General features: G+C 43.0%; 2 protein-coding genes across 6 annotated transcripts; one reads left to right on the plus strand and one right to left on the minus strand.

The window, feature by feature from the left end:
• Nucleotides 1-203: 203 nt before the first annotated feature.
• LOC143329085 (epidermal growth factor receptor substrate 15-like 1) lies at nucleotides 204-17,533 on the plus strand. 5 transcript variants are annotated; one of them, XM_076744783.1, is made up of 25 exons: nucleotides 204-260; nucleotides 773-814; nucleotides 933-1,022; nucleotides 1,125-1,172; nucleotides 1,267-1,362; nucleotides 1,551-1,616; nucleotides 1,704-1,829; nucleotides 1,955-2,014; nucleotides 2,171-2,437; nucleotides 4,107-4,264; nucleotides 4,636-4,801; nucleotides 5,036-5,098; nucleotides 6,464-6,549; nucleotides 7,290-7,362; nucleotides 7,639-7,800; nucleotides 8,309-8,506; nucleotides 9,102-9,266; nucleotides 9,639-9,747; nucleotides 10,721-10,860; nucleotides 11,141-11,198; nucleotides 12,560-12,645; nucleotides 12,915-12,978; nucleotides 14,337-14,473; nucleotides 15,234-15,250; nucleotides 15,757-17,521. In XM_076744783.1, the coding sequence occupies exons 1-25, from the start codon at nucleotides 234-236 to the stop codon at nucleotides 15,824-15,826; spliced, it is 2,574 nt and encodes an 857-aa protein (XP_076600898.1). In that variant the 5' UTR covers nucleotides 204-233; the 3' UTR covers nucleotides 15,827-17,521. The 5 variants fall into 5 exon arrangements, with proteins under 5 accessions (XP_076600898.1, XP_076600897.1, XP_076600900.1 ...); XM_076744782.1 differs by lacking the exon at nucleotides 15,234-15,250; XM_076744785.1 differs by lacking the exon at nucleotides 14,337-14,473.
• Nucleotides 17,534-18,730: 1,197 nt separating this feature from the next.
• Nucleotides 18,731-21,252, minus strand: klf2b (Kruppel like factor 2b). Its single transcript, XM_076746050.1, has 3 exons — nucleotides 20,903-21,252; nucleotides 19,709-20,615; nucleotides 18,731-19,577 (listed from the first exon to the last, which is right to left on the minus strand). The coding sequence occupies exons 1-3, from the start codon at nucleotides 20,972-20,974 to the stop codon at nucleotides 19,402-19,404; spliced, it is 1,155 nt and encodes a 384-aa protein (XP_076602165.1). The 5' UTR covers nucleotides 20,975-21,252; the 3' UTR covers nucleotides 18,731-19,401.
• Between the last annotated feature and the right edge of the window lie 5,360 nt (nucleotides 21,253-26,612).

The raw sequence follows: 26,612 nt of genomic DNA on the forward strand, positions 1-26,612 counted from the left end.
GTGCTGTTTTTTTTCCATCAGGTTTTTTCCACAGCTCGGGATTGGAACAACAGTTTTTTAAATCTCTAATCCCCCCGTGTCAGTCATTGCTTGGTTCACAGTTTGGCAGGACAGATGTGCCCCTGATGTGTGACCCAGACGGAAACACTAACCGGAACCACGGTGCGCGCTCTGTCGCCGCTCGCGCCCGCTCGGTTAAGGGGCGTGTGCGCACTCCCGAGACACCAGGAAATATGGCGGCGCTCATGACTCTCGGTCAGGTAACAACTCTTAATAGCTTAAGAAAAGCAGAAAATGTTCCTGCTAATCATTGTCAAGTGACAGTGACAGTCGTTGTATAGTCTCACTACGTCACAACCGTATAAGCTTGGTGAATATTGGCCAGTGGAACCGTATTAGCAGCCTTTCGTTGTCAACGAAGTTAACATGGTTAGCTAGATTAATTAAGGATAGCAAAGTTATTGAACGTTTTTATGAAAGAAAGGATGTACTCTTGTAAAAGAAGTAACGTTAGTAACTTTACCAGTGAGGATAGTACCAATGAAAAAATACGTGGCTAACTAGTAGCTAAAACTGATCATAAACAAACCTTTATTCAGCTAACGTTAGCGATCAAAGCTGTGTTTATCTGCTTTTACCTGCAACGGGCTGAAGGGTGCTAACGCTGCGGCTATTTCAAGCTTTCGTATAACAACTTAACTTATCTGGCGTATGTGCTCGCTGACACTTTCTCATTTGTAACTTAGCTGGTGGTATATTTCTCTGTCTGCAGTTATCAAGTGGAATCCCAGCCTATGAGAGCTATTACAGACAGGTAAAGTCGGGGTTACTTGTGTGATTTCATTTAGCTGAATATGACCTGTCACTGAAAATCAGTGAATGAACGCAGTTGTGTGTATCCACTCAGTGTTTAGTTGCTGATTTTTTTGCAGCTGGATCCGGGAAACACAGGCAAAATATCGGCTGTAGATGCGGCTCAGTTCCTGAAGAAGTCCGGGCTGTCAGACAGTACACTGGGGAAGGTGGGTCACAAACTCATGCACATGTACACACAGAAACACACTCATACATCTGGCCAATAGCACCTAAACTGTTTTCCCTTTGTCATCTTTTTTTTTTTTTAGATTTGGGATTTGGCAGATTCAGAAAGAAAAGGCTATTTGGATAAGCGGGTAACATGAAATTTCTCTGTAGATCTGCTGTGGGTGGTGATGCTGATGTGTGCATAAAACAGCGGATTTGCCTTGTTTTGTTCCTCTTTCTTAGGGTTTCTTCATAGCTTTGAAACTGGTGGCCTCAGCACAGGGTGGAAATGATATCAGCCTTAACAACCTCAATCAAATCGTAGCTGCACCCAAGTTTGTAAGTGATGAAATGACTCTCCTGGCAATTACAATATCTGATCATTGGTAGGGAAAAGCTACTTCTGGAGCTCAAATGAGAAATATAATGGACATCGAATGCATTCCTAACCGTCTTTTCCCCATGTTTATACAGCTGTTATTGTGCTCAGCTTGTTAGGATCTTAACGTCACTTTGTTTTTTTACAGAGAGACACTAGCAGCCCATTATTAAATGCTTCACCAGCAGGACCTGACTCACAGTGGGCAATTAGGGTGAGCTGACACCATTTGTCAAGAGCGTTCTTGAGAATATGAGAAAATCAAACTTGTCACCTTAACTTGAATTTTTTTCTTCCCCAGCTGGATGAAAAAGGGAAGTTTGAGGGCATTTTTGAGAGTCTGTCCCCTGTCAACGGTCTCCTCTCCGGTGATAAAGTCCGGCCAATTTTGATCAACTCCAAGCTACCTCTGGATGTGTTAGGAAAGGTGACGTTACATGTTAGAGTGATGTAACCCATAATACCGTGACACAGTCTTCCTGACATTGCAGTGTGAGCAATTCAAAGCAACTAAATTTTGTCCATTTTGGCATTTGCTTCACGTCACTGTAGATTTGGGACCTAAGTGACGTTGACAAAGATGGACACTTGGACAAAGATGAATTCACAGTGGTAAGCTGGAGCCTTTTGTTAAATTAGAGGTAACAGAGAGTAAATCTGGGAAGCTAATAGCTGATTTTTAAAATCATGAGAAAAAAGAGAAAGGAAAAAATATATATTTTGATATCAATATTATACCAAGAAATTGTTTATTTTCCCATTTTCTAGGCCATGCATCTGGTGTATCGTGCCATGGAGAAGGAGCCGGTCCCAGCTACCTTACCCACTTCCCTCATCCCCCCTTCTAAAAGGAAGAAGTTTGCAGGGGCTCTGCCAGGTGCTGTGGCTGTACTGCCTGCTCTGTCCGGCCTTACGGCTGGCCCCGCTCCTCTCAAGGAGTCCCTGCGAAGCACTCCTCCTCTGGCCAGCGCTAATCTCCTCAGCAATAATACTGTCAACCTCTCTCCCAAACACTCCTTTAAATCCAGCTCACCGGTATGTTGCCACACTTGTGTTTGCCTTGAGGTGTTGATGTAGGCATAGTGACTGCAACACTGTACTGAAAGGTCCACAAAAGGTCCACAAAAGATGAAGTGCTAAATATTTCGCTGTGGGATATGGTTAGTACTAAAATCACAATATTATTATGAGTATCCTGTATCCTGTATATACATCCCAAAGTAGAAACTGCATGAAATATCACACATAATAGTAGTAATAATGATAAAAATAATGCAAGTAATTTTCAGTGCACTGATACACAGAAGTACAATCTACTTTTCTGCATACATCAAATAACGTTTAATTACAATTTGCTCAGAATAATTCATTCAGACAACAGAATTGTGTGAAATTCTAACATGATTTGATCATACTTTCACATGTGCATTAAGTGTCACTCTCTGACATTGATATGCCACTCTCGGACTTGCCAGGCAAGTAGTGTAAGGTGACAAACATTCACTCCTCTTTGAAAAGAAGACGCATTTAGTTTTCTTCACTCCTCCCGAAGCACGTGTCACAAGGGAGGAGCCTGACATTATGAAGAAACCAGCATTTCATGTATTGATTGTTTTCTGTTGCTAATGGGCAGACTTGTTTTGCCACATTGTTTTGGCCATTGTGCACAGCCCTGTGTGTTTGTCTCGGCCTTGTTATAGCTGAAGGGATTTTTCACCCGTGACTTTCAGAGAAACAGGTTTCCTTGAAAGGGAAAGACAAGCAAGACTGTACACGCTTGTACCGTGATCACCTGACGTGGCTGACGTGTCTGTATTGACACGTGGTTTCCTCTTTTGCCTGTTTTGCCACTTCTCATTCCCATTTTCTTCTCCTTCTTTAACTGCCAGTTTGATTGCCATTTCCCCTGCTTTATATTTTCTGCAGCCCTGTTTAAACAGAGATCCCACAATACTGGCACAAAGCAGACGCATCACTACGCCGGCTTTGCTTTTTTACACAGAACCAAACATCCGGCATAATTCTTCCCCATGTTAGATAGCATGCCTGTTTTCAGGAAGCAAAGAGGCATGACGTGTAACACAGCTGCACCGGCGTGCCATGCGTCCAGCTTCCCCATTTCACATAGATTCGACACTGTTACTACCTCCGCTTCTAGCTTAATGGTGGAACAGCAATGCCCCCCTGTTCTGTGTTTGTTATATTTTATAAAGAAATGACAGCACAGCATTCACGCCTTCAACAGGCTGTATAAATTGGGCTTGTATGACTTACCCAAGGCAAAAAGTTAGACTGTCCACACCAGATTTCTTTGCAGATTTCTTATATATATATTTCGTATTTAACACTGTTGCTTGCATTAGCTCATTTAGTTGGAGTAGCTTGAATTTAGACTTTCAGTTTTTCTTGTGTGTGTCATAGTGTCACGCCATCATGCTGTTAGCGATAACAGCTGACAAAGAAAGCAGTGCATTCTTATCCAGGGTAGGACTCTTAGCTATGTTTGGCAAGACCTGTTGGTGCATATATAGTAAATACTTTCCTCATCGGGCACTAAGTGTAATTCACTTTTACTTTTAACCAGTATAATACATAAATGCAACCTGTTAATTAAGAAAAACAAACAACTATTGCTCCCTTTTCCTGGTATCAGATGTTGTCTCCCTCGAAAAATCACATGAATGTTGCCTTTTGTTCATTCCAGCTAGCGGTGAACTGGGTAGTACCGGTGGCCGACAGGGAGAGATATGATGAGCTCTTCAAGAAAACAGACACCGACAACGACGGCCTCGTGAATGGAACTGAGGTCATAGAGATCTTCATGCTGTCCAGTCTCTCACAGACCTCGCTGGCACAGATATGGTGAGACCACTGCTCAGTTCAGATCGGGTCTATTTGCAGGTGTTTTCCTTGTTCATTTTACAACACACTTTTCACATATCAAGAGTATTAGTAGATTTACCAGTTTGACCAGTTGTATGCATTCTGTTTTCATTCTCAAGAAAAAATAACCTCCTGTAGTACCGATCATCATACTAAGGACCCTGAACAAGGCCCGATCATCCATATGCACAACTAGTCTAATTAAGTTTAACTCTCTTGCTCCATCTGGTGGAAAGTTTAAGTTATTACATCTTCTCCAGAATATGGACGCAATGAAAGCTGACCTGTCAGAGGAAACTTAAGACTACAGTCTCTTAAGTCTAGAGTGACGACTCTCCTCCTCTCTGCAGGGGACTCGCCGACACTAAGCAGACGGGCAAGCTGACCCGGGAGCAGTTCTCTCTGGCCATGCATCTGATCCAGCAGAAGGCCAGTAAGGGCATAGACCCTCCATCCTCTCTAACCCCAGACATGATCCCCCCATCAGAAAGGACTGCACCTTCGGCAGCGGGCCCTGTGAGTCCTGACTTTAGCCCACTACAACCACTGCTTCATCTTTCAGTAGCCCTGTTTACTGAAATTCTTCCAATCTTCCAAAGCCAAATTTTTCACTTGCACCTGTACCTCCAGACACTTTGTTTTCCTGCTACTGTATGCATTTTAAATGGAATGTTCTGCTTTTGGCTTTTCCTCGCAAGACTGTTTTTTATGCTTTGCTTTTTTTGAGCTCTCTTCTGTCCTGTCTAACAGAGCTATGCGGGGTTTCTATCAGCTGTGAGACCTGAACTTGCTGCACTAGCTAATATGCGCAGAGTGAGTAGTTTAGCTTTTTGTCACAAGGTGGCGCCTTTGTTCTGTCATATTTTCTGTCTCAGTCAGAAGCACTCGGTGAAAATGGGAGCATGTTCTTTGAATTATGTATTAGTTTCCCGTTTATTTCCCCAGCAAAGTTGAACACAGAATGTCTTAGATCTTGTTTACTCTTTGCCACATATTTGTCCTGACTTGAACGTTCCCCAAATTTGTGTTTTCTAAACCTCAGCTGTGCTAAAGGCAAACAACGCCACCTGCTGCTGCTTCATCGTCATTAGTCTCTCACAGCAACCAATGTCAAGTAGTGGCCAACTTATGGTACAGGTCCTAAATGATGTTTGTAATTCCAGTAAAACAAGTATAAGCATAGTATGTTTTGGCCAACCAATGATTGAGGAGGCCTTCTGTCTTTTAAAGAAACGCCATGAGATGTTTAAATCAAATATGTGATTTCAAAGGCAGGCTTCAGCTTTTCCAGTGGAGATAAAGGCATTTTTGAATTAAACTCTTAAATCTTTTTGCGTCAAACCATCAAGGCAGACATCCCGCAAATGATCAATGGGCACATGAACAAACATTTTGGACAAGTTGGACAAGCTGCCTGAAGTGTCTAGGTTTGAATGTGACTGCAGGCACCACTAATGAATAACTCTAGTTGAGCCTTCCACATCAAAGAAAGTCTGGTCTTTTGTGTGTATTATGAACAGATTGATGTCATGAGTAGAGTGAAATAAATTAGGCAAGAGCTTTCTAAAAGTATAGCACAAATACATACCCATGTGAGTTTTGCGTAAGCACTATCATTACAGACAAATGGCTCGATCACACAGCTCCCTTTTTGAGGGTTGAGCATGAAAGTAAAAAAGTAAGGGGGTGTAGCATACGCTTGTTAAAAGAGGGGATTTTTCTGGGATACAGCGATTTTCTATTAAGACTCCCTGATTTGTCATAAGGCTTTGGATGTTGAATGCTGATGTAAAAGGCAGGTTTGTCTGTGGTGTGAAATTCTTTTGTCCTCTCTTGTCTGTATGCATTTCTCCTCATCCATGTATTGTCTGGATCTCTTGCTCCCTCCCTAGCTGTGCGAGGTGTTTGTGTTTCCTTCCTGTGTCTTTTGTTTTGCTAGACACATCAGCAGGGAGCTCCTCTCTCCCCCTGCGCACCATTCATGTCCCCTCTGCTCTCGCCCTCCTTTTCTGTCCCTCTTGCCCCTCTTTTTTGCATCCACTTCGTCCCTGACCTACCTGCCCTTGTCGCTCTTGTCACCTCTGCTCTCACCTTCTGTCGCTCTCGCTTCCACATTCCACCGTACTTTCTTTACCTCCTCTTCTCTCCTCACTCGTCCGTCTCTGCCTCTCGCCTCAGGACAGCACCAGCTCCACGGGGTCGGTCGAGCTGACAGGCATCAAAGAACTGGATGACCTCAGCCAGGAAATAGCTCAGCTGCAGAGGTGAGCCCCAGCGCTCTGAGTAGCAGGAGGATAGCTTTGTTTCTCTTCCTCTGAGGAAAAAAAAATGAGGGAAGGTTGCGTTGAAGTGATGTTCGGGATCAAAGCTCTTTTAAACACTTTGTTTAACTGGATGCTCTAATTTGATTTTTGCTTACAGTGGAGCCTTGCTTTAGGCCAGTCACCATTAACATCAAATCATGTGTATATAATGACAGTCAAATCTCAGATTATTGTAATCGTCATGCTAATACCTGAACTAGGTTATGTTACATTCCTTGAAAGTTTCAGCTGGAGTAAATGTTACGCACTTTCCAGACCCGGAGTACCTTGAGACAATAATATTTTGGTCATATCATCTATCGTCTTTTAGGCATACTGGCACACAGGTCATGGAAAGTGTACTCATCAGATGGTTGCAACAGATACCCCATGATTGCTGCTTACATCATGCCAAAAACCGTATCAAAAGACAACTTTGAACCATTATTTTGCCTCAAGTGTACCGCATCAGGACACTTTATATCCCGTCAAGTAAAGTGATCATCGAGTGGAGTGTGTCATGTGGTTTCAGTCTATTTTTGTGAAGTATGTTTAAAAAAAACACACACACGCACACACAAATGTCACTTGACACAGTTTTGTCTTTTTAAGCTCCGTGTTTTGCCACATAGGCTTTGTTAGGAAGATAGAACACCGTTTGTTTACTTACCTCGCTCGTTTCCCATGTCGTTCACCTGCAGAGAGAAATTCATCCTGGAGCAGGAGATCAGGGAAAAAGAGGAAGGCATCAGACATCAAAACAGTGAAGTTCAGGTAAGGCCGAGCCAAAATAAGTCATCTGTGAAATACTGAAATATCAGGGAAGTTCAGGGGTTCAGATAAATGTTTGTGTATGACTGGCGAACAGCCTAAAAATACAGCAAATATTCAAATGTACAAACCTGTGAAGTGTTTTTTTAATGCATATTCTCTATTCTCCTGCAAAGTGGAGGCAAACCGGCCCGTCGAGGTAATTGCTGAATGAAGATAATACTCTTTATTCAAACACCTGTGCGTGTGTGTGTGTGTATGTGTGCGTTTGACCCCCAGGACATGCAGAATGGCCTGGACAGGGAGAGCAGCAGCCTGCAGGACCTGGAGTCGCAGAAGCAGGTTGCACAGGAACGTCTAGAGGAGATGGACCAGCAGCGCTCCAAGCTGGAGGGAATGCTCAACGACGTCAAGCAGAAGTGCCAGGAGGAGTCCCAGATGGTTAGAGACAGGACCTCTAAAAACAACACGCATATATTAAAACAGGAAATGCTTTCGTGTTTTCTGTTGTGCTCCTGGTGACATGTCAGTACACATGCAGTTGTTATCTTGTCGCGATGCCATCCTTTTGTGCAAAGCGGGTAATGCTTTGGTATTTTTGGAGTGCGGTGCCAGATACCAATCAGATGTCAGTCAAACAGGGAGGTCAGCTGAGGTTAAGGTCTGTTTAAAGGAAAATGCTGCACAGTATTACTTTTAACAAAGTCATCAAATGTTTTCAAATACTGTAGCTCTTTACTTTTTTTTACTTTTGGGGGTAATTAAAGCATTGAAGTGCTGATCCTTTTGAGGCCAGAGTATAGTTTTTAAAGTAAATAAAATGATGACTGCCATCTTACTGTAAAGCCAACTTTTGTGTTTTTCTTGCATCCTCTTAAAATAATAAGAAGGCTACATCTGTAGTAAGCTACAACTATTTAACAGTTTTTTTTCTGCTTTCACCCTCCAGATCTCGTCCCTGCAGAGCCAGATCCGCTCTCAGGAGACCGACCTGCGGAGCCAGGAGGACGAACTGAGCCGCACCAAGGTGGAGCTGAGCCGGCTGCAGGAGGAGGAGGCCCAGCTGGAGCAGAGCCTGCTCACCGGCCGCGTCCAGCTGGACAGCATCGTTAAGTCGCTGAAAACCACTCAGGAAGAGCTCAACCAGGTCAGCGCAGACGGAGCAAATGCAGGTTACATTAGGATGTTCTGCCATTTTTGGCCTGTTACCCCTCTGATCAGCTCCGTGTTGTTTGGCAGAAAGATTGCTTGTGAAGTTAGAAGGATTTTTGAGTTGCTACACATTAAGCTGTGGATATCCAATCATAACACGACTTCCCTGTGGAGGTGGAACGGTTTGGATGTTTATGTACTATCTGTGGAATTTGAACTTTTCTCGTTTTGTGTTGCTGACGATGGATTTTACAGCACCTCAATCTCACTTTTGGAAACATTAGTTTTACTTTTACTTCCACTTCCACGACCTTTGTACCAAAGTGCTCTGAATCACACAGGTTTCGTATCATAGTGGTTTAGGGGTTTTTTGTTTTTGATAAGTTTAACCACCAACCACCACTTAAATAATTAGCCATGGTAAATTCATGACAGATTTGAACTCTGCAAAATAAATCACTATTCAGGTTATAACGTGTGAACTGTACTTTTGATCTGAAAATACTTTTGTGCTGTCTTGAAATCATAGTGGCCTGGTGGGAGATTGAATCAGATCTTGATTAAACAGTCTTTAATGTGTTTTTTTTTAGGCTCGCAGTAAGCTGTCAATGATCCAGGACAACCAAAAGGAGGTGACCAAGACCATTGAGCAGTACAACAGCGCTCTGAGCGACATCAACGGGGGAAACTTAAGCAACCTGCCGGACTTAAGCGAAGGGTTTGCTGAGAAGGAGAACGGAGGTTTCAGAAGTGCGGTGAGGAGCTCACGAATATATCCTCCTTTCCACCACAAGAATTTAGTTCAGAACCCAGAAGCTTTATTCGCCCTTTCTCTTAATGAATCCTGGTTCAGATTTTGATTCCTACCCCCTTAAAAAACAACAAGATCTATCACCTCCTCCTAATTTGCCTGTTTCATGGTTATTCAGATGCCTCGGGGGAATCCAGATATGTTCACGAAACCTTTGTTGTTCCACAGTTTCATTGTTCCAAAGGTTTTTAGTTTCAGTACTTCCTGGATATTTTGGTGGAGAAGAGCCTTATGCTGTATGTTTCCATGTTTATTCAGTCTGTTCCTAAAGTGAACATGTTCTTAAAGATTGTCTGTGTCTGGATTCATTCACCAGGATGAGTCTTTCAAGTCAAAGATAGCCATGTTCAACAACAGCAGTGCTAAGGAGCCTCTAGCAGACCCTTTCCAGACAGAGGACCCCTTCAAGCCCGACCCCTTCAATGGTCTGAATACCTTCTTGTATCTTTTTATTTACTTCTCTCAAGGTCTGTGCAAAGTCTTGAAAGTCTGGAAAATGATTCATTTTAACTGTTATCTTTTTCAAGGTCAGGAATATGCTTGAATTTGTATATACTCCTTGAAAAATGCAGCATATCTCTGGTGTCCTCATGTAAACCAAAAATCTTTTAATATTAGAGACAATACTGTCATCGTATTTGTTTGTTGTCTCCTGGCGTCTCACACCAGATGCAGAATGGAGCGGAGCTAGCTTTACTGACATGGGCCCGAAGTGAACAGGGGATGTTTTTCCATTCTGCCCTTGTTCCATTTTTCCTGCTCCACCCGGCTTCATAAGAGCGACCATCTGCTCTCAGAATGCACACGTTCTCCTATCTTGAAATAGTGCGTTCAGCCACATTGAAGTACTGTACCTGCTCATCAGCTATGAGAGATCAGGTGGACTTTGGTATTGTTTTAGCAACAGGCTGTCATTGTAATAACAACTGGCTGGCTGATGAAAACTATATATCTAGACAAATCCTCTGTTGATCCCTTGCTCTGGAAATCTGCAAGTATTAGAGTTAATATGAAATCACAACTGAAATTATACATATAACATTTACAGTGCTTGAAAAGTGCTTGAATGACTCTTAAGATGCTCTATGAACCTTGTCCTGGTTTTCTCTGATCATCCAGCTGTTGTTGCTGGTTATCACCTGCACTAATTGTGTGTCACCATGAATAAGCATTTCCACTGAAAGCCTGAAACGTACCGACATAAAAGATGCCAAATTGTGGAGTTTTAATGAAACGGAAATCGTTCTTGTATGTTCCAGTTTGGTGGAATTGATGCTATGGAAAGAGAAAATCAAAGAAAGCACGAATTATTTTTTTATTTTTAGTGGCTGAATATGATCGGAGTCCATACCCAGCCCTGCCAGGCGCTCTCTTCTCACTGTCTTCACCTTTTTCTAGATCCATTTGGAGGAGATCCTTTCAAAGAAAGTGATCCCTTCAAGGGCACCACATCTGAAGACTTTTTTAAGAGAACAGACAAGGCAGACCTGTTTGGATCCTCAGACCCCTTCAGCAGAAAACCCACGCCCCCAGCCAAGGTATCGACCACCTGTTCGCTCTACCACTCAAATAAAGCTGATCGTGGTTCTTTTGTCAAACGTTCAAAATGATATTTTTCTACAGTCATCAGTGCTGATAGAAACAAAAAGTGCTCTGACCTGTCTTCACTGTTGTAGATAACTGGAAAAGCAAACAAGAACTACAAAGAGAGATTTCTAGCGGTTATGCCAACATGGTCGTGGTGTGTGTGTGTGTATTTGAAGATCATTTGAAAAGCTCACTTGATGTACTTGTGCTGTGCTTCTTTCTTTTTCTCAGCCAAGTGCCTTTAGCAGTGACCCTTTCACATCACACAGCCCAAAACCAAAGGATTCAGGTACGTGGCTGCTCCAAAAACACCCCAAAAAACATGGGATGCTGTGTCAAACGTAAAAAAAATCGATTGTGATAATTTGCTAATCCTTTTGAAAACAGTGCAAAACCAATAAAAGTTCTTTATAATGACTAATAAAGAGCCAATATGCTACTAACATGCATGCTAATAAGCAACAAGTTAACGGTTGATGTGTGTTGCCCTTTTCAGTCACTTTGAGAGCCGCTGCTTGTATATTCTATCTTATTGCAGTCACTGTAGTCTGGAAGGTAAGCTGTGACAGTGCTGCAGTAGAACGGACTGTACGTTGACTACGTGTAGCTTTGGTAGATAAAAAAACGAATGCATAGTCATCCCTGCACCAAATTCGTGCAGATTTTCCGTCCAGATTTCCCAGAATATGAGTCTTATTAAGTAAATGTGAAAGAAGGTTCTGGTTGTGAAACGTGTCTCAAAGAGTCATTCTTTGCCATTCTGGGTGACGTGTTACATTTAGATTTTATTTTTGGGGGCATCAGGGGCAAACAATTTTTTACTCGCTGTGGCTTCAATTTTTCCTGTGGTTCAGGGCTATTTTTAGCCGAGTACCTACGCATTTAACTTCTGGCCAACTAAAAATACTCCCCCTACCCTGGAAAAACAGGAGGCCTGCAGGAGCCAAACATAACAGAAACTCTGTGACTGCTGGTCCTGCTCTAGTAGAATACACTGCCACTCCTTTAACCACTTCTCTGCTGCCTCTGTCCTGTCTTTATATCTGCCGCCATTGAACTGTTCTGCCTCATTCGGTACGGAAGTTGTTTTAAGTTAGTGGCTGCCTCTGGTCGATGCTCTGCCGTGCTACACACCTTCAGAGGAACACAGAGGCAACTGTAAGCCTGAGCCGAGTTACTGTGCGTAAAAGAAAACACTGCGTACTACACATGAATGGGGTCTCTTGTGGTTGCACTCTTACAACAAACATATTCTATTACAATGTTTTGTTTTTTCACTGTAACCATCTGCAGTTTGCTGTTTTTTTCATTAAGCGGCATACCACTGAGCTTCAAAACAACCCGGGCACAGTTCTGGTTAACAGTACGCCGACTGACGCCTCTAATTAGCTGATCAGATGCATACGTCAGGTTAAACAAAACCTCCGCTTTCCAGGTTTTTTTTTTTTTTTTTGCAAAATGTCATGGAAAGTTAAACGGTCATGCCACATACCCCTCTCTGAAAATAGCATGCGGGCCCTTTCAGAATAAGCAAGATGCAGAGATGATTTTGAATGTGTGGTTTTGGGGCTGAACTTCTTTATAGTTTCTGGCTCTTTCCATAAATGTATTCAAATGTTCCAAATGCATTTCAATGCGCTCCTGTCACAGATGTGTTCGGGACAGTGGACCCCTTTGGAAGCAACTCTTTTGGAAGCAAAGGAGGTGGATTTGCTGATTTTAGTCAGATGTCAAAGGTACGCTCTGGAGGCTGTTGGAGTTATGAAGCAGTTGCACCATAAAGCATCATTTTCCACTTAAGCTGTAGAAAGCTGTGTTGTTATTTTTACTCTCATCATGAGTGATTTCTTAGTTTTCTGCCAATTTATCACATTTATGAAAACAATCTCTCTGGTTTGAGGCCAGAGGCTTTAGATTTTGGCTGACATTTCTGTTGGAGTCATCATTTTGTGTGATAGTTGAAAATGTCTTTTTTTTTTTTGTCTTTTCCCTTGTGTGTGAACAGAAGTCGGACAACCCAGTACTCCCATCAAAGAAAAATGTGCCGAACCGGCCCGCACCTCCCTATGGTAAGCCCTGACTTTATGTGTGCGTGTGTGTGTGCGTGTGTTTGTGTGCGTGTGTGTTTATTATTCCTTAATGGTTCAGTGAATTTCATGATGTGCATGTAATGTTGGTGCAAACCAGTTGAAATCAGCACTGTTTATCATGCCACTGTTGTCAGTACTTCATTATAAGAACATTTGCTCTTTGTCACCTTGAATGGTTTGCAGCTTGTCACAGAAATGGAACGGCAGCTACATTTTGTAGTCATTGTAACTGACTGTTGTCCTGCCAAAAAGGCCTTTTTGTGCCCTGATGGTATGCGGAAAAAAGCTACTTCCCTCTTGAGCTGCGAGGGTGCAGAGAAAGTAATTTCTTCATTTGAAGTTGTAAACAGGAAAGCCGTTGGCTGAGGTATGGCAGCACTTTGGGTTTAGAGTAATGCGCCCTTGTTATTGTCATTAAGACATTCATTTATTTTTGTCTCCATCATTTGAAATAGCCAGTGCAGCGTTAAATTAAACTTGTGAATATGTTGATTGGATTGAGGCTCCTTTTCTATGCCTTCAGCATGCATTTAATCTCATTTTCATCTTGTTTGTGTGTGTGTGTGTGTGCGTTCACACAGTCACTCACTACCCACAGGCCATGCCCAGCACGTGCCCTTCCGCTGTGACCTTGCACTTATTCTTTTAGCAGAAGCCACAGCGTGAGAAAGCTGGTGTTCCCCTTTGCTTCGCCACACAGAGAAAGGGGTAGAGATGAGTAGCCACACTTAGCCAGCGAGCTGGTTCCCAACATGTGCCTCATATGAGATGGGGAAGTGAGAAGCCCACTCTTAAAGCCACGGGCTGCTCTGAATATCTGCATCACAGGGACAAGTGCACAACAATTTTGGTACAGTTAGGCGTTATTTAGTCGCCTACGTTTGCTCGAAGCCCTTCGCAGATGCAGCCAATGCGGCACTGGTGCGCAGAGCCTGAGAGATGAATAATTACGGCCTCATAATAATACCATCAAAACAAGAAATGTGTTCAAAGCTTAGTGTAGACAAGGGCGTTTCCATCGTTTACAATTATGTGTTGGAAAAAAAGCCATGCTTTGCTTGTTAAGCTTCAATGCATCAGTGAGCTTTACTCAAAAAATGTGGTTAACACCTTTTTTGAATCAATATCGCTTTCCCCTGGGTGACTACTCTGCAAACCATCAGCCTTAAGCTGTTGGCTTCCTGTGAAAATTTAGCAACACAGTGTTACACATTAGCCTTTAAAGTGTGAGCGTACTTTCCCAAGGGGCTACCGGTTGTTATTGTTTGAAGTGGAGGCGCTAAAGTGTGTTGTCTTACATGGATTTTGGTCTTTATCTAAATGTCTTCCTTCTCCAGTAGGTGCGCTCAGTTTGACTGCTTCAGAGCCCATCCAGAGCGCTCGCTCCACAGCAGACAGTAAAGGCTCTTTTGTTGCGACACACTCGAGTAAAACATCCAAAGACTGCCCTGTGGGTTTTGCAGATTTGGGCTCTGTAAGTGTAGTCTACTTACAGTTTTGTGTCGGGTTCGGGTTCTTTGTCTGCATGAGCTGCTGATCTCATGATCTCACTCTTCAGATTGTAGAGCTGAAGGCTCAGAGGCGTCAGTCCTCTGTTCACGTTGCCTCACACAGCGACTCCAGCGAGCGATCACAGGGCCGCCATGCTAACTGGCTGTTGACTAACACCTGATCTGACCTGAGAGCTTTTTTAAGGACTTGGTTTGGAAGGAAATTAAATGTTTACATGCCTGACTTAAACACTCCCCATACTTGTGTCTACTTTGCCGTTTGTCACCTCCGTCTGCCTGGTTGAAGGGGCTTTTGCATGCTTACTGTTGTCTCTGGCCTCAGCCTTTGACAGGAAGTCAGGATTTACGCACTTTTAGTCAGCGACTCAGTGAACTTGCCTGGTCAGGTAGCTCTCAAGGAGCATTTTTTTTCAACTCTTGAAGTACAAGCTAAAGGCTTATTTGCTGTCAAAGCATGAAATGCCTCGAAGCAGAGCACAACAGAGTAAATCTGCTTCTTTGTCCTCCGTCTTCCGCTTCTTTGCCATCGTGTATAGCCGAACGGCTGAGCGTGCTCGCAAGTGGAGAAACGATGCATGGCAGCTTTTTGTGTCTGGTTTGTATCGTTTGACATGACATGAATTTATTTTATCCCTCATGCCAGCATGACACTTGTGAAAGGGATTTGTGTTTTTTCTTTTTTTTATATCGAACTCTGTATTGTAAATTTTGTTTTTCTGCCAGGATCTGAATATGCCAAGGTAAGACTGTTTAAGGGTGTGGTGGTCAATCCTTTGCATGTGAAAATCCTGTCTGCACTGCATAATCTGAGTACGGTGATTCATGAGCACGATTATTGTCAATAAATATCCCCAGTCACATTGATCCAAGCACTCGATGTTTACTGGAAATATGTGACTAGTAATTTATGGCAGTAGTATATCACTGTGAATTGAGTAGAGAGCTCTTTTTTTTAAGCTTTTAGTGTTTCTTTCTTGGCTTTTTTTGTTTTTGTGACGTCCAAGTGAAATCTAAACGGCTCTTTGCATTTGTTTTTCTCAATTTACTGCTATATATAAAATCATTTCAGCTACATTCGATGCAGTTTTTGACGTTCTGCCTAATTAGAAACATTTGATTTTTTCGATTTGCATCCACCGTTAGTTTCGCGTCCTGCTTTCGCCCGATGACCTCTCTGTCTGTGTTGCCATTTCAGCCTGCATCTCTGCGCTTTTGTCCACATCTAATGTTTGTTTCTCTGCTCCAGTTTGGAAATGAGAGCCAGCAGCTGGAGTGGGCCAAGCGGGAGAGCGAGCGTGAGGAGCAGGAGAGGCTGAGGAGGCTGCGGCTCCAGGAGCAGCAGGATCTGGAGCTGGCCATCGCTCTCAGCAGGGCCGACATGCCGAGCTCCTGACCAGGCATGACCCGCCGCAGCTCGGTCCTCCTCCTTCTGCCATACAGTCCTCCGTCCGCAGGCTCATGACAACAGCACCGACACTGGCCCGACATGACTAGCAGCCCCTGTTACCAATTTGTGTAAGAGACCAGTGATTCTCCAGCCATGACTGGACTCATGTCAAATGACTCTACATTTAGCAACCAGTTAAGGTTCATTGCTCCTAAACTACATGGTAACTATAATCAGGGACAATACGGAGCCACTTGATTTAAGCCTGGCTTCATCCTGCAAGAACATAGCGATTTAACGCAACCCCAACTAGTAGGGTACTTGACTGCAACCTGTATCTAGCTCCATATCTTCCAATGGCTAATCATCATGACTTATCCAAAAGCCTTCCTGTTTCAAGAAAAAAAATAACCTTTTACGAATATTTTACTGTTTTATTTATATGCAAAAACATCTGTGGTGTATGAAGTACTTGTAAAATGCACTGTATAAACTGTTTTATATAACTTTTACTTACTCAGAAAAAAAACCTCCTTTTCAGAGTCAATCCATGTGCGCCGACTCCCCTGTTGGCCTGTGATTGGTAGTCCAATTTCAGATGTTTTAAAAGGAAGAAACTCCGTCGTGTACTGTAAATGTTTTTAGATGATGGTTTTATGTACAAGCCACGAAAGAGCCGAGCCCGTCTTCGAGATACCGGTCTGTCGTAAAGGACTGGTCAGATCATCAGTGACAGGATTTAGATTTTTATGTCAAATGTTACAGATGTTTCTTGCCATTTATGCCTGAATATGGACCATTTATGGCCTTAAAGAACATAGATTGAAGAAATCTTTCAATATAATCTTTCAGTCTTAAACAGGGATACACTTCAAAATGCAAAAAAATGTGATGTTTTGGGAATCCCTCATAAGATTTTTAGTCCTAACTGAGTTTGGTTAAGTATGATTCAACCCCAAATCCTCGGTCACCTCTTGTATTTCCAGTAATTAAGATGCTAGTGATAATCATTGAGGTCTTCCTTCCTTCTAAACAGAGATCAGTCCACCTGGAGTGCTGTTGCACCATCCGTCTGATGTCAGCAGCTTGTGTGTGTCAGATGGTTTATCATGGGTTGCCTTATTGTAACGCCCAAACAACTTGCACTCCCATACAACTAAAAGCCTCTATAAAATGGAAATAGTGTAAACCTACATTGTTTATACTGGTGCTGTTACACTAAGCTTTGTCCTTTTTACTTCTTCACACGACCACTGATGCGCATGTGACATCTGCTTCCAAGGTTTTGCTTCTCTCTCAACACTCATATCAACCAATGCATCTTTTTTTTTCCCCAGTGGATTTTTTTTTCTGTTCATTAATGTCTTATGATCCAGCTGGAGGACATTTGTTAAACTGCCTTTACGTATGGCATCCTTGTAATTATCGAACACTAATCAGGTTTATTTGGCACATAATGTATGCACTGTATATTCCAGAGCTTACTGGACATGTACAGAGTGACAGCGCCTTATTTATCAACATATCAACATTGTAACATATAATATTGCACAGTATGTATGTGATTATAAAAAAAAAACGTTCAGAACTGTAACAACTTTTGATTGAATAAAAGTGATTTTTAACATTCCTGCAGCAAGGTAAGTCTTGTCTTTTAAATAAGATCCGACTGTAACTGCAGCCAGGAAGAAGTGAGCCAGTTACTTGTCGCAGCAGGTCACTAAGAGTTTGGTTCTAAAATAAATGTACCAGCAATGAATACAGAATTAATATATTGTTAACTGCCTCGAGGAACAGTAGCTCAGCATTGCATCTATTATGAAGGAGGGACTGGCTACCTTTGTTCTTTGTTCTTAATCTGATACTTTAAAAAGACTATACAGTGCAGAGTCAAACCAAAGTGAATTCAAGAGGTATTGTTTATATCTTGTAGTTCTGCATTGATATTGGAACAAAAAACATGAAATGAGAGTGATACATTTGCATCGACCAGTGCAGATATTTTTTACCTAGTGTCCACTTCCTCTTTTTTAGATATGACAAAAGTGTGGATCAACATATCTACGTGTACATGTCGTTACAAAGGGTGAATTTAAGATATGTAATAGCTGGAACAGTGACACCACTTTGGTGAGAGCCGTGGTTTTATCAAGTTATTCTGAAAGTTTCAAATGGTCATAATGCAACAAGTACTGGGCCAATCACCAACCACCTATCTGAGGAAAAATGTTCAATATTTATCTAGTTTTGAGATGCCATCTGGCTTTGATACACCAGCCAGCGCAGCCTTCGATGGGGGAGAAACAAATGCTCACTGACACCATGCAGACATGATATGCACAGACTCAGATACTTTGAAACTATAGTGCAGAGGGACTGTGTGTAATTGTAGTATTAAGGCTCTTTGATGTCCTACTATAATTTCTACCCATCAGAAAGGGAGTCTAAGGGCTCCCTGATGAGGGTTTGCTGTGCCCCTCTGTCCAGACGGCTCCCGGCTCACTCTGTAATTATGGAAATGGAGTGTTTGTATTTATAGGCTAAGCCCACAAGCGGCTGCCCTTCTCTGTCTTGCAGCTGCAAAACATCACAGTGGAAATAAAGTGCCCATGTTTTAAATTAAAGTGGGCACACAATGGCAACATGTAGAACCTATTTAGTGTAACTGAGCTGATGGTCTCCAGGTCTGCTACACCTACGTGGGCTGGTTGGGAACGCAGTATGAAACCTGTTGATGAGTGGGTGGATGTGGTTCATTAAACAAAATCTGTGAACAACATGTACCTAGAATGACTAAGCCTGCATGGAGAGTAAGGAGTTCACAAGTCAAATATCCAATTTCATTGTTTTTAATATTTACAATAAATACATTTTACAGTATAAAATCCATGTACATATTTATATAAATTTAAGTGAAAAATAATGCACAGGACGTCAAGCCCTGAGAGTGAACAGAGGGGCTGGACCCAAGAGTTTCACACAAGAGGAGACAACATCAACTCCAAATAGTAGGAAGCAATACAATAAAACAGTTCAGGCCATTCAGACTTTGAGGCAGTTTAAATAAAACATTGTCTTTGCACATGTTAGGCAACTGTATGTGCATCTCACTCCTGTCAATAAGAACATGTACTGTTGTGTGGCCATGTCGTTCTGTCATGAAGAGTTTTACAGTAGCACAGTGATAGAAAGGCACTTTGTGTCAAACACAGCATTCCAGTTCTGTCAAAGAGGAGTAGTATATACAGGGCCAGCCCCTTCTTGGTCTGCCTGCTCTAAAGCAAACAAAGCTTTTCTAAAGCCTTCAGAGAACCAAAGTAGTACCAGCTACATTATTAGAAAATAATAACACTAACATTTTGTAATCCAATATTATATATATAAAAAAAGACTTTGGTCATGTGGAGAACAACTTAAATAAAAAATACATCAGTTGAATCACAATAAAAATAACACAACCCATCCCTCCCCTCCCGTGGACCCCAAGTCCCTTTGTGGGCTCCTTCACATGTGTCTCTTCATGTGAAGTGCCAGGTGGTCAGACCTGGAGAAGGCGCGTTCACACAGGTGGCACTGGAAAGGCCTGTGTCCTGTGTGTTTGCGGAAATGACGGGTCAGCTCATCGGAACGGGCAAACTTCCATCCACAGCCTTCCCAGCTGCAGTGGTACGGCTTCTCACCTGCGAGGACAGAGAAATGGGAGATTGTTAGCCTGTGCTGCAAGGGGAAACGTGGTTTCGAAATGCGCAAACTTGTGCGCAATTACGCACGCAAATAGTCTTATGTATCATGGATAAGAGGACAAACTTACCGGTGTGAGTTCGGAGATGTGCCTTCAGGTGGGAGCTCTTGGTGTACGTTTTTCCGCAGCCAGCGAAGTTGCAGGTGTGCGTGGCTGTGCGCTTGCGCGGCCATGTTCGCCGTCCTCTCTTTGGTTTGGACTCCAGCAGCTCCAGGGGAGATGAGGGCGGTGTGAGCATCACCCTCTGCGCGCCTGGCTGCAGGCTGAGACCTTCATCGTACATGCCAAAGGCAGTGTGCGGAGCGTGGTAGGGCATCTGCATGTGCGGAACCTGAGGGTGGTGCGGGAAAGCCGCCGGTGTGTGATACTTCTGTGAGAAGTTCATGGACTGGCACAGCTGTGCCTGGCAGTCCGAAGCTCCCTGGTCATCGGGGCTGAGAGGTGGGGTCATGTTGCTGGCTGCCCGCGGGGAGATGGCCACCCGGGGCTGCTCGAAGGACATCATGCACGAAACGTTCCCTTCTTGCTTGATTTTGCTGCAGCTTTGGGGCACCATGCCCAAAACGGGACCGTAACCGTCCATGGGCTCCACTTTGATTTCCTGGCGGGGAAAAAGCACGGTGTTGACATGAAATCTCCCCTGTACGCCGGGGTTGCGCGTAATGCCATAGTTGTTGGTTCCTTCGGCGCGGAGCAGCTCTGTCATGACGTTGGCGCCGTACGGGGGCGGCGGGGAGCGGTGGTCGTCTGCTGGGAAGGATGGCACCGAGTCTCCCGTCGTGTACATGCCGTGGTCAACTGTGCCCACAAATTCCGCTGCGCTTTCTGAGCCAGTTGTGTTGGCGAGAATAAAATCCAGATCCAAATAGTTACTCAGATCCTCGTCGTCCTTTTTGAAGTTACTGTCCAGGTTGTGTACCACTTCAAGCATGGAGCAGCTGGTGGAGACTGGTTTGTCCGTGTCTCCTTTCCACCTCTGAAAGAATGAACAGATGTGATAAGTTTGATTGTTATGTAAAACGAAATGTCGAGAGATTGCAGATGATACCCGACTGCACAAGTGATTCAGGAATACTGACTTTTATTTTCTTAAAATAACGAAAAAGTTATTTTTTCTTGTTTTCCTACGGCAAATAAGTGAGTTCCAGCAGTTTTCTAAGATACCAGGATTGCCATCGCGATGAAAACAGGTGAAACAAAAAGACACAAGTCACACATATCCACAGATTTTAAGACAAAACACAAGAAAAGTTTTTAACTTACGTTTTCCCAGGTTTTCTCTCTTTGGTTTGAGAATGTCGAAAATGACGGTAGCATCACTCCGGATAAGGCCATCGTTTGGTGAATAACAACTATCTCTTGTCAAAGTCGCGTTGTGCAGAGCGGCAGCCGCACCAGAGTCTGTGCGCCTATTTCTCTGTCGCCTCTCCACAGCTGCGCTCCGAAGACATGAACAAGTTTAAAAGTGGTAGGAGGTCCTCCGAACCTTATAACTCGCTAACCCGAGTGCGCCTGGCCAATTGTGAGAGCTCAGGAAACAACGTAAAGTTTGGTAAATTTAGCTCTTTATAAAGCGGCGCCTGCAGGCAGTGGGACTCAGTTCGCTGTATGACAGCCGAGGGTGCGCAGAGGAGCCTATAAAGTGCAGGACCTCCCCCACTTACTGACGCAAATACTCAACAGGCCAGCCCACCTGAGCTAGAGTTGGAAAAAAGTTGCTGGCAAATTACAAACACACGGGCAATATAGCAACCATTGATACTTACGTAATATGCTGAAAAGAACAAGCCTAATGACAGAAAGAGCTGGGGGCCAAGCCGCAACAGCAACTTAATATAAAGGCTGTCAGTACCACAGTTAATCATCACAACACAAAAGGAGATATGGCTTTTTTGATGAACAGTAATAAAAATATAATTAGATTGAAAGTAGTGGGATAAAACTCTGGAGGAAAAGACGTAGAAATATGAAATGGCGCAGAGGAGATTGTGGCACATAAATCTAATAGAATTGGACGCAAAAAGAAAAATTTAGATGTTGGCTATTTTTTTTTGTGTGTGTTAATTTCCAAGTGATTACATCATTTAAGTCCTCAAAATGAATTTATGTCTGTTTTCTTTGTTTTCTCTCCATTACAATGACAAAAACTCCCTTCAGACTTCTTGTTGTCCACTGAAGTGTCTATAAAGGTTTCGTATTTTAAAAAAATGTGTTTAGAATAATGCAGTAAACTGTCTCTGCTGTGTATGTGCCTCCACCTGTTTGGCGCGTCTCGCTCTCGGCTCATTATCATTAATGGAAGATGGTTTTGTTCTCGCGCAGCAGGCTTGTCCAAACAGGCGCCAGAGTCGTCTGAGACGGTCTTCGCGGCTTTTCAACGCTCTAACCTCTCGTGATGTAAACATGATTTAAGGTAACGTTCCATTCAGGTGTAAATGACGGACGAGGGGGCTGCAGTGTCGATTGGAGTGACATTTGCATCACAACTCTGTCCTGCTTGTTGCCGTTTCTGCTGAGGGATCTGGTTTCTGACGTGAAGACGGTCAGACTGCGTTCCCAGCAGGACTCCTCTGCCATCAGAGGTCATTAGGCCAACTCTAAGTCTGCGCTTTGTGTCAGTTTTAAACCTTTAAATAAATGTAAACATATTCCGTTTTGTTGATGTCACTCGCCTGAACTTGGATTGTTCCATTACCATAAGCAATAAAACTGGTAATTTATGCGCAAAATCTCAAACACGTTTTGCTTTGATCTCAGTTTCATTAAATCCCACACTCATCTGTATTCAAGTATTCAGGCTCTTGAGTGAAAGTAGGAATACCACAGTAAAAATAGTGAAAAGTAAAAGTACTCATTATGCATTCAGAATGGTTCTATCAGCGTTATACTTTTGTACTTTATAATATCAGATTTATTATGCTGATCTATTCACTTGTAAGCACCCATTTTTGTGGTTGTGGAGCTACTTTTTACTATGTTATATAGTGTCATGGTACAAAGTGGTATAAAATGGAAGTGCTCAAGTATCTCATAACTGTACTTAAGTACAAAACTTGAATAAATGTGCTTTGTTACTTTCCACCACTGATCAATCCATCATTTAATCCAAAACTCCACAGAGGGTTAACACTCCCGCTCTGCGACAGGTACAGTTTTAACAGTAGGTTAAAAAGCACTCAGTGTGCTGAGCAAACACAGAACAACTGAGCTCAGATGCACATGACAGACATCACCTCTCATCAAGCTGTCATGACCACCACCACCAGTACACTCTGTCAGTGTAGCTGTTAAGTTTCCACATCCTGATCCCTGATCTGTGCTGCGTGCTCGGTCGAAAGTGCGTCACACGGCAGGAGTCCAGTAAGGCCGGAGAGGAAGTGTGTTTTTAATGGCAGCGGAGCGGCTGGCCTGATGTCTGAACCCCTGACCGTTGACTCTGACCCCAGCTCTGTGCAGCCCTGCTCTGCTACCAGTGAGAGTGCTCTCACTTCCTCTGTTACTCAGCTACCTTTAATGCTTTGTAATGCTCCAGATTTTCAATTTGAGGAACTTCTTCCAGTGTTGCTGACCTTTTGGAATGGGCTGTCATCTCATAATTAACTTGTAGAGAAGCAATTTTGTTTTACTTCGATAGTCTTTTGTAACATTTTCAGGTTGGAGGTCACCTGTTGAATCTCAGCAGCTGTCTGATTATCATGCCTCAATATGTAAAAACAGGCTATTTTGATTGAGGAGGAGTTCAGCATTTTTTGGAAATACTGTTATTTGCTTTCTTGCTGAGAGTTAGATGAGAAGAATGATATCACGTTCATATCTGTGTGTTCAGTATGAAGCTACGGCCAGGAGACCGTTTGCTTAGTTTAGAATAAAGATTGGAAACAGGGGGAAACAGCTAGTCTGTCCAAAGGTAACAAATTCTGAATGCCAGCATGTCTGAAGCTCACTGATTAACGTGTTGTATAAGTTCAATTTGTTCCCGTAACGTCTGGATGTTACCTAAATAAATCCACCTTACCAAGCCTAAATGCTTACAGACCAAACATTGTTCGTGCTGACCAAAACTCGCACCACAATGGAAGTTTGTCATATTTTCTGCCTAGCTGGTTTATCCATTGTTTGCTCACACTTAGTTAAATGTCACGATGCAACCGGACCTGGTTAACAGGAGATTTGCGACAGAACTGTATAAAGACCTCACTAGACAACTCTGCACCTGGTGGATTTAAATGTCAGCCAGACAGAACAGGAAAAAATTGCACTCGAGTAGCCTGAAATCATGTGAGACTGCACACAGCGTGGTCTGCTCTGTGTTGTGCAGCACCGGGATGAGAAAGGAGAAAAAGAAAGCTGGAGCTGGCAAGTGTGGTGTTTCCCTGGAGGGAGTGCTCACAAATTCTCATGACGTTTAAGAGACAGGTTTGTATTTCATCCTGATCCGTCACTTCCTGTGGAGAAGTGTACGTACCCGACGCTAGAATTTCATTTGGGCACACTGAGGCGAGTGTACGGGACCTCACATACGACGGGTGGAACACTCTTTTGACTTTAGCAGCCCACACGAAAACATTCCTCAGTGGAGGTTCCAGTTAAAGAGATTTGGAAGAAGTTCATAAAGAAGTGGCACTCAATTAACTCCTGTAAGGAAATTCTTCGTTTGCTTGGCCCCCCTCCGCAGAGAGGTCAGAGGTCAGAAATAACACAAACACCTTGCAGGAGCTTGCGGGGTTTCAGTGTCGTCCTCGGATTCTTGACCCTGTGCCCTTTCGTCAAAGCAGCCATATGAAGTGGAGCAAGTGGAGCGAAAGCATCACCATTATTCAATAAGAGGGAGCAAAATTCTGGTTTTACTGTTAATATCTCAGACTCCCTCCCTCATCCCAAACAACAGCAGAGTAGAATAGTCTCCAACTTACTAACATTTTAGGCTACATTGTTTTTATAAACATTAAATATGAAATAGCCCCTCTTCTAATAATCTTTTCCTCCCCTGATCCGCTGAATGAAATGCAGTCTTGGTCTTTATAACATCCTCTAACTAACCTAAACTAGTGTAGGTGGCTGCTTCTCGACTTAATCCAAGAGCTAGTTGGTGTAGAAACGCAGGAAATTTGATTTAAATTAGAATTTCTTTTCGGAGGGAGGGCCCCTGACCTCTCCTGCCATAACCGGTGCCCATGCCTGCATGCGAGCTGCGCATCTGACTTTCCCTACAGAAGAGGAACCGCTGAAATGCACGAATCAAGTGTTGAATGTGGATAAGCAACATTTCCACAGAAGCCTCTGAAAATCTTCTTTTCCCTGAACTGAAATTTACACAATAGTGTTACCATTGGGCAACCCGTGTGTCATTTCACAATTGTAAAGCTCGTTCTATTGATGCTGCTGACTTATCTGTGCAGTTAAGTTACCAAGTTATCAACAAGTTGTCAAGCTGTTAACGAGTCATGAAGTCGTTGACATGTTCTTGCACCAGTGACTGTGTGACAGTGACTCTCACTCTTTAAAATAGTCTGTTTTCTTACTGCACTTGTTCTTGCAAAAACTTTTTAGCGGACAACTTTAACAGCAAGAATTTTAAGCATTCCGCTTCTGTTTTTATCCACGATCATTTTAAGATTTTCTTTTTTTATGATTTGTGATTTATGTTGAGGAAATCAGGAAAAAAAGATACAGCCTATTTACAGACAGAACTTCCCAATTCCACCCAAACACAGAAACCAAAGGGCTCAGCCAAAATGCAAAGTGGTTTTCTTAGAAATAAAGCAAAAAAGGAAAGCAAGATACAATTCTGAGAAAAGGTCCAAAAGCATAATTCCTACATGAAAATCAATGAGCTTCCACCTCATCCCCCATCCAAGCATTTATAAAAGATATATCCTTCAATAATTTTATGTTTGGCCCCAAAAAACAGCACAAAGGGTGTGTTACATGGCTCATCATATGCATGTGTGTCTCATATTCTCCATGATGAAACCTCATGTTGTCATCCGCAAGTTGTTATTGGGCTGTTCAAGTCAGTGACATGAACACAAACACGCACTATGTCTGGGTCAGGTCTGTAAGTGTTCCGTCACTGTGGTGAGGATTTGGACACATCAGCTCTGCCTCATGTGGCACACGCTGCTAACTTCCATGGAAAAACAGCGTGTAAGTGTGAGAGGTAACGCCGGGCCTGCACGGGACGTCCTGACTGAGCGAGCCTCAGTGAGAGTTTGAGAGTGAGTGGGATCCTGCTCCGGGCTTATATAGCCCAGTTATTTTTAACCACCCGCCCCTTGCTTATTACAGAGTTTCCCCCCGGACCACTCAGGAAGCACGTTTGGCTCCTTTTCCTGCTCACACGCGGCCAGATTCAAACAGAATCACAGAATGATAGCATTCAGGCTCTCCAACCCCCCTGCTGGAAAAAGAAGGGGGAAGGAGGACGAGGAGGGGGGAGAAATGTTTAACAGTAAAGGTTGGCACGCGCCGACGGCATGACATTCAAAGAGCTGGCTCTAGTCCTGCTCCAATTTCAGAAAACCTCAAACATTTGTGAAAAAAAAAACTTCACAGGGACAGGGCATATAGTCCCGAACACACATTTGCGCCTGCTGGGAGCATTCACTAAGGTTTCTGTAGTGAATTAGCATGACTAGAGATCAGTTGAGTTTCACTGTTAAAGATAACTGTCACCAAACTGCTGGTGAGCTACAGTATATACAGGACTTAATTACACTGCACTCATTTGAATAATGCGTTGCGTGACACTGCCTGGTTGTTTACATTGTTAAGATGTAAAAATAAACTAGTTGGTACTTGAGAGGTCAATTCCGCTCCTTACAGTTTCTACCACTGAGACAAACATAGCTATAATATTTCAGGTATTTTTAGTTTGCCATTGTCTGTAGGGTTTTTCAATGATCTGATTTAAATCAATGACTGTAGCCTGAATGTTAGAAACACACAGTTAAAGATCACCACAAGCTACAAA

The sequence above is a fragment of the Chaetodon auriga genome, chromosome 12, assembly GCF_051107435.1.
Source record: "Chaetodon auriga isolate fChaAug3 chromosome 12, fChaAug3.hap1, whole genome shotgun sequence".
NCBI lineage: Eukaryota > Metazoa > Chordata > Actinopteri > Chaetodontiformes > Chaetodontidae > Chaetodon > Chaetodon auriga.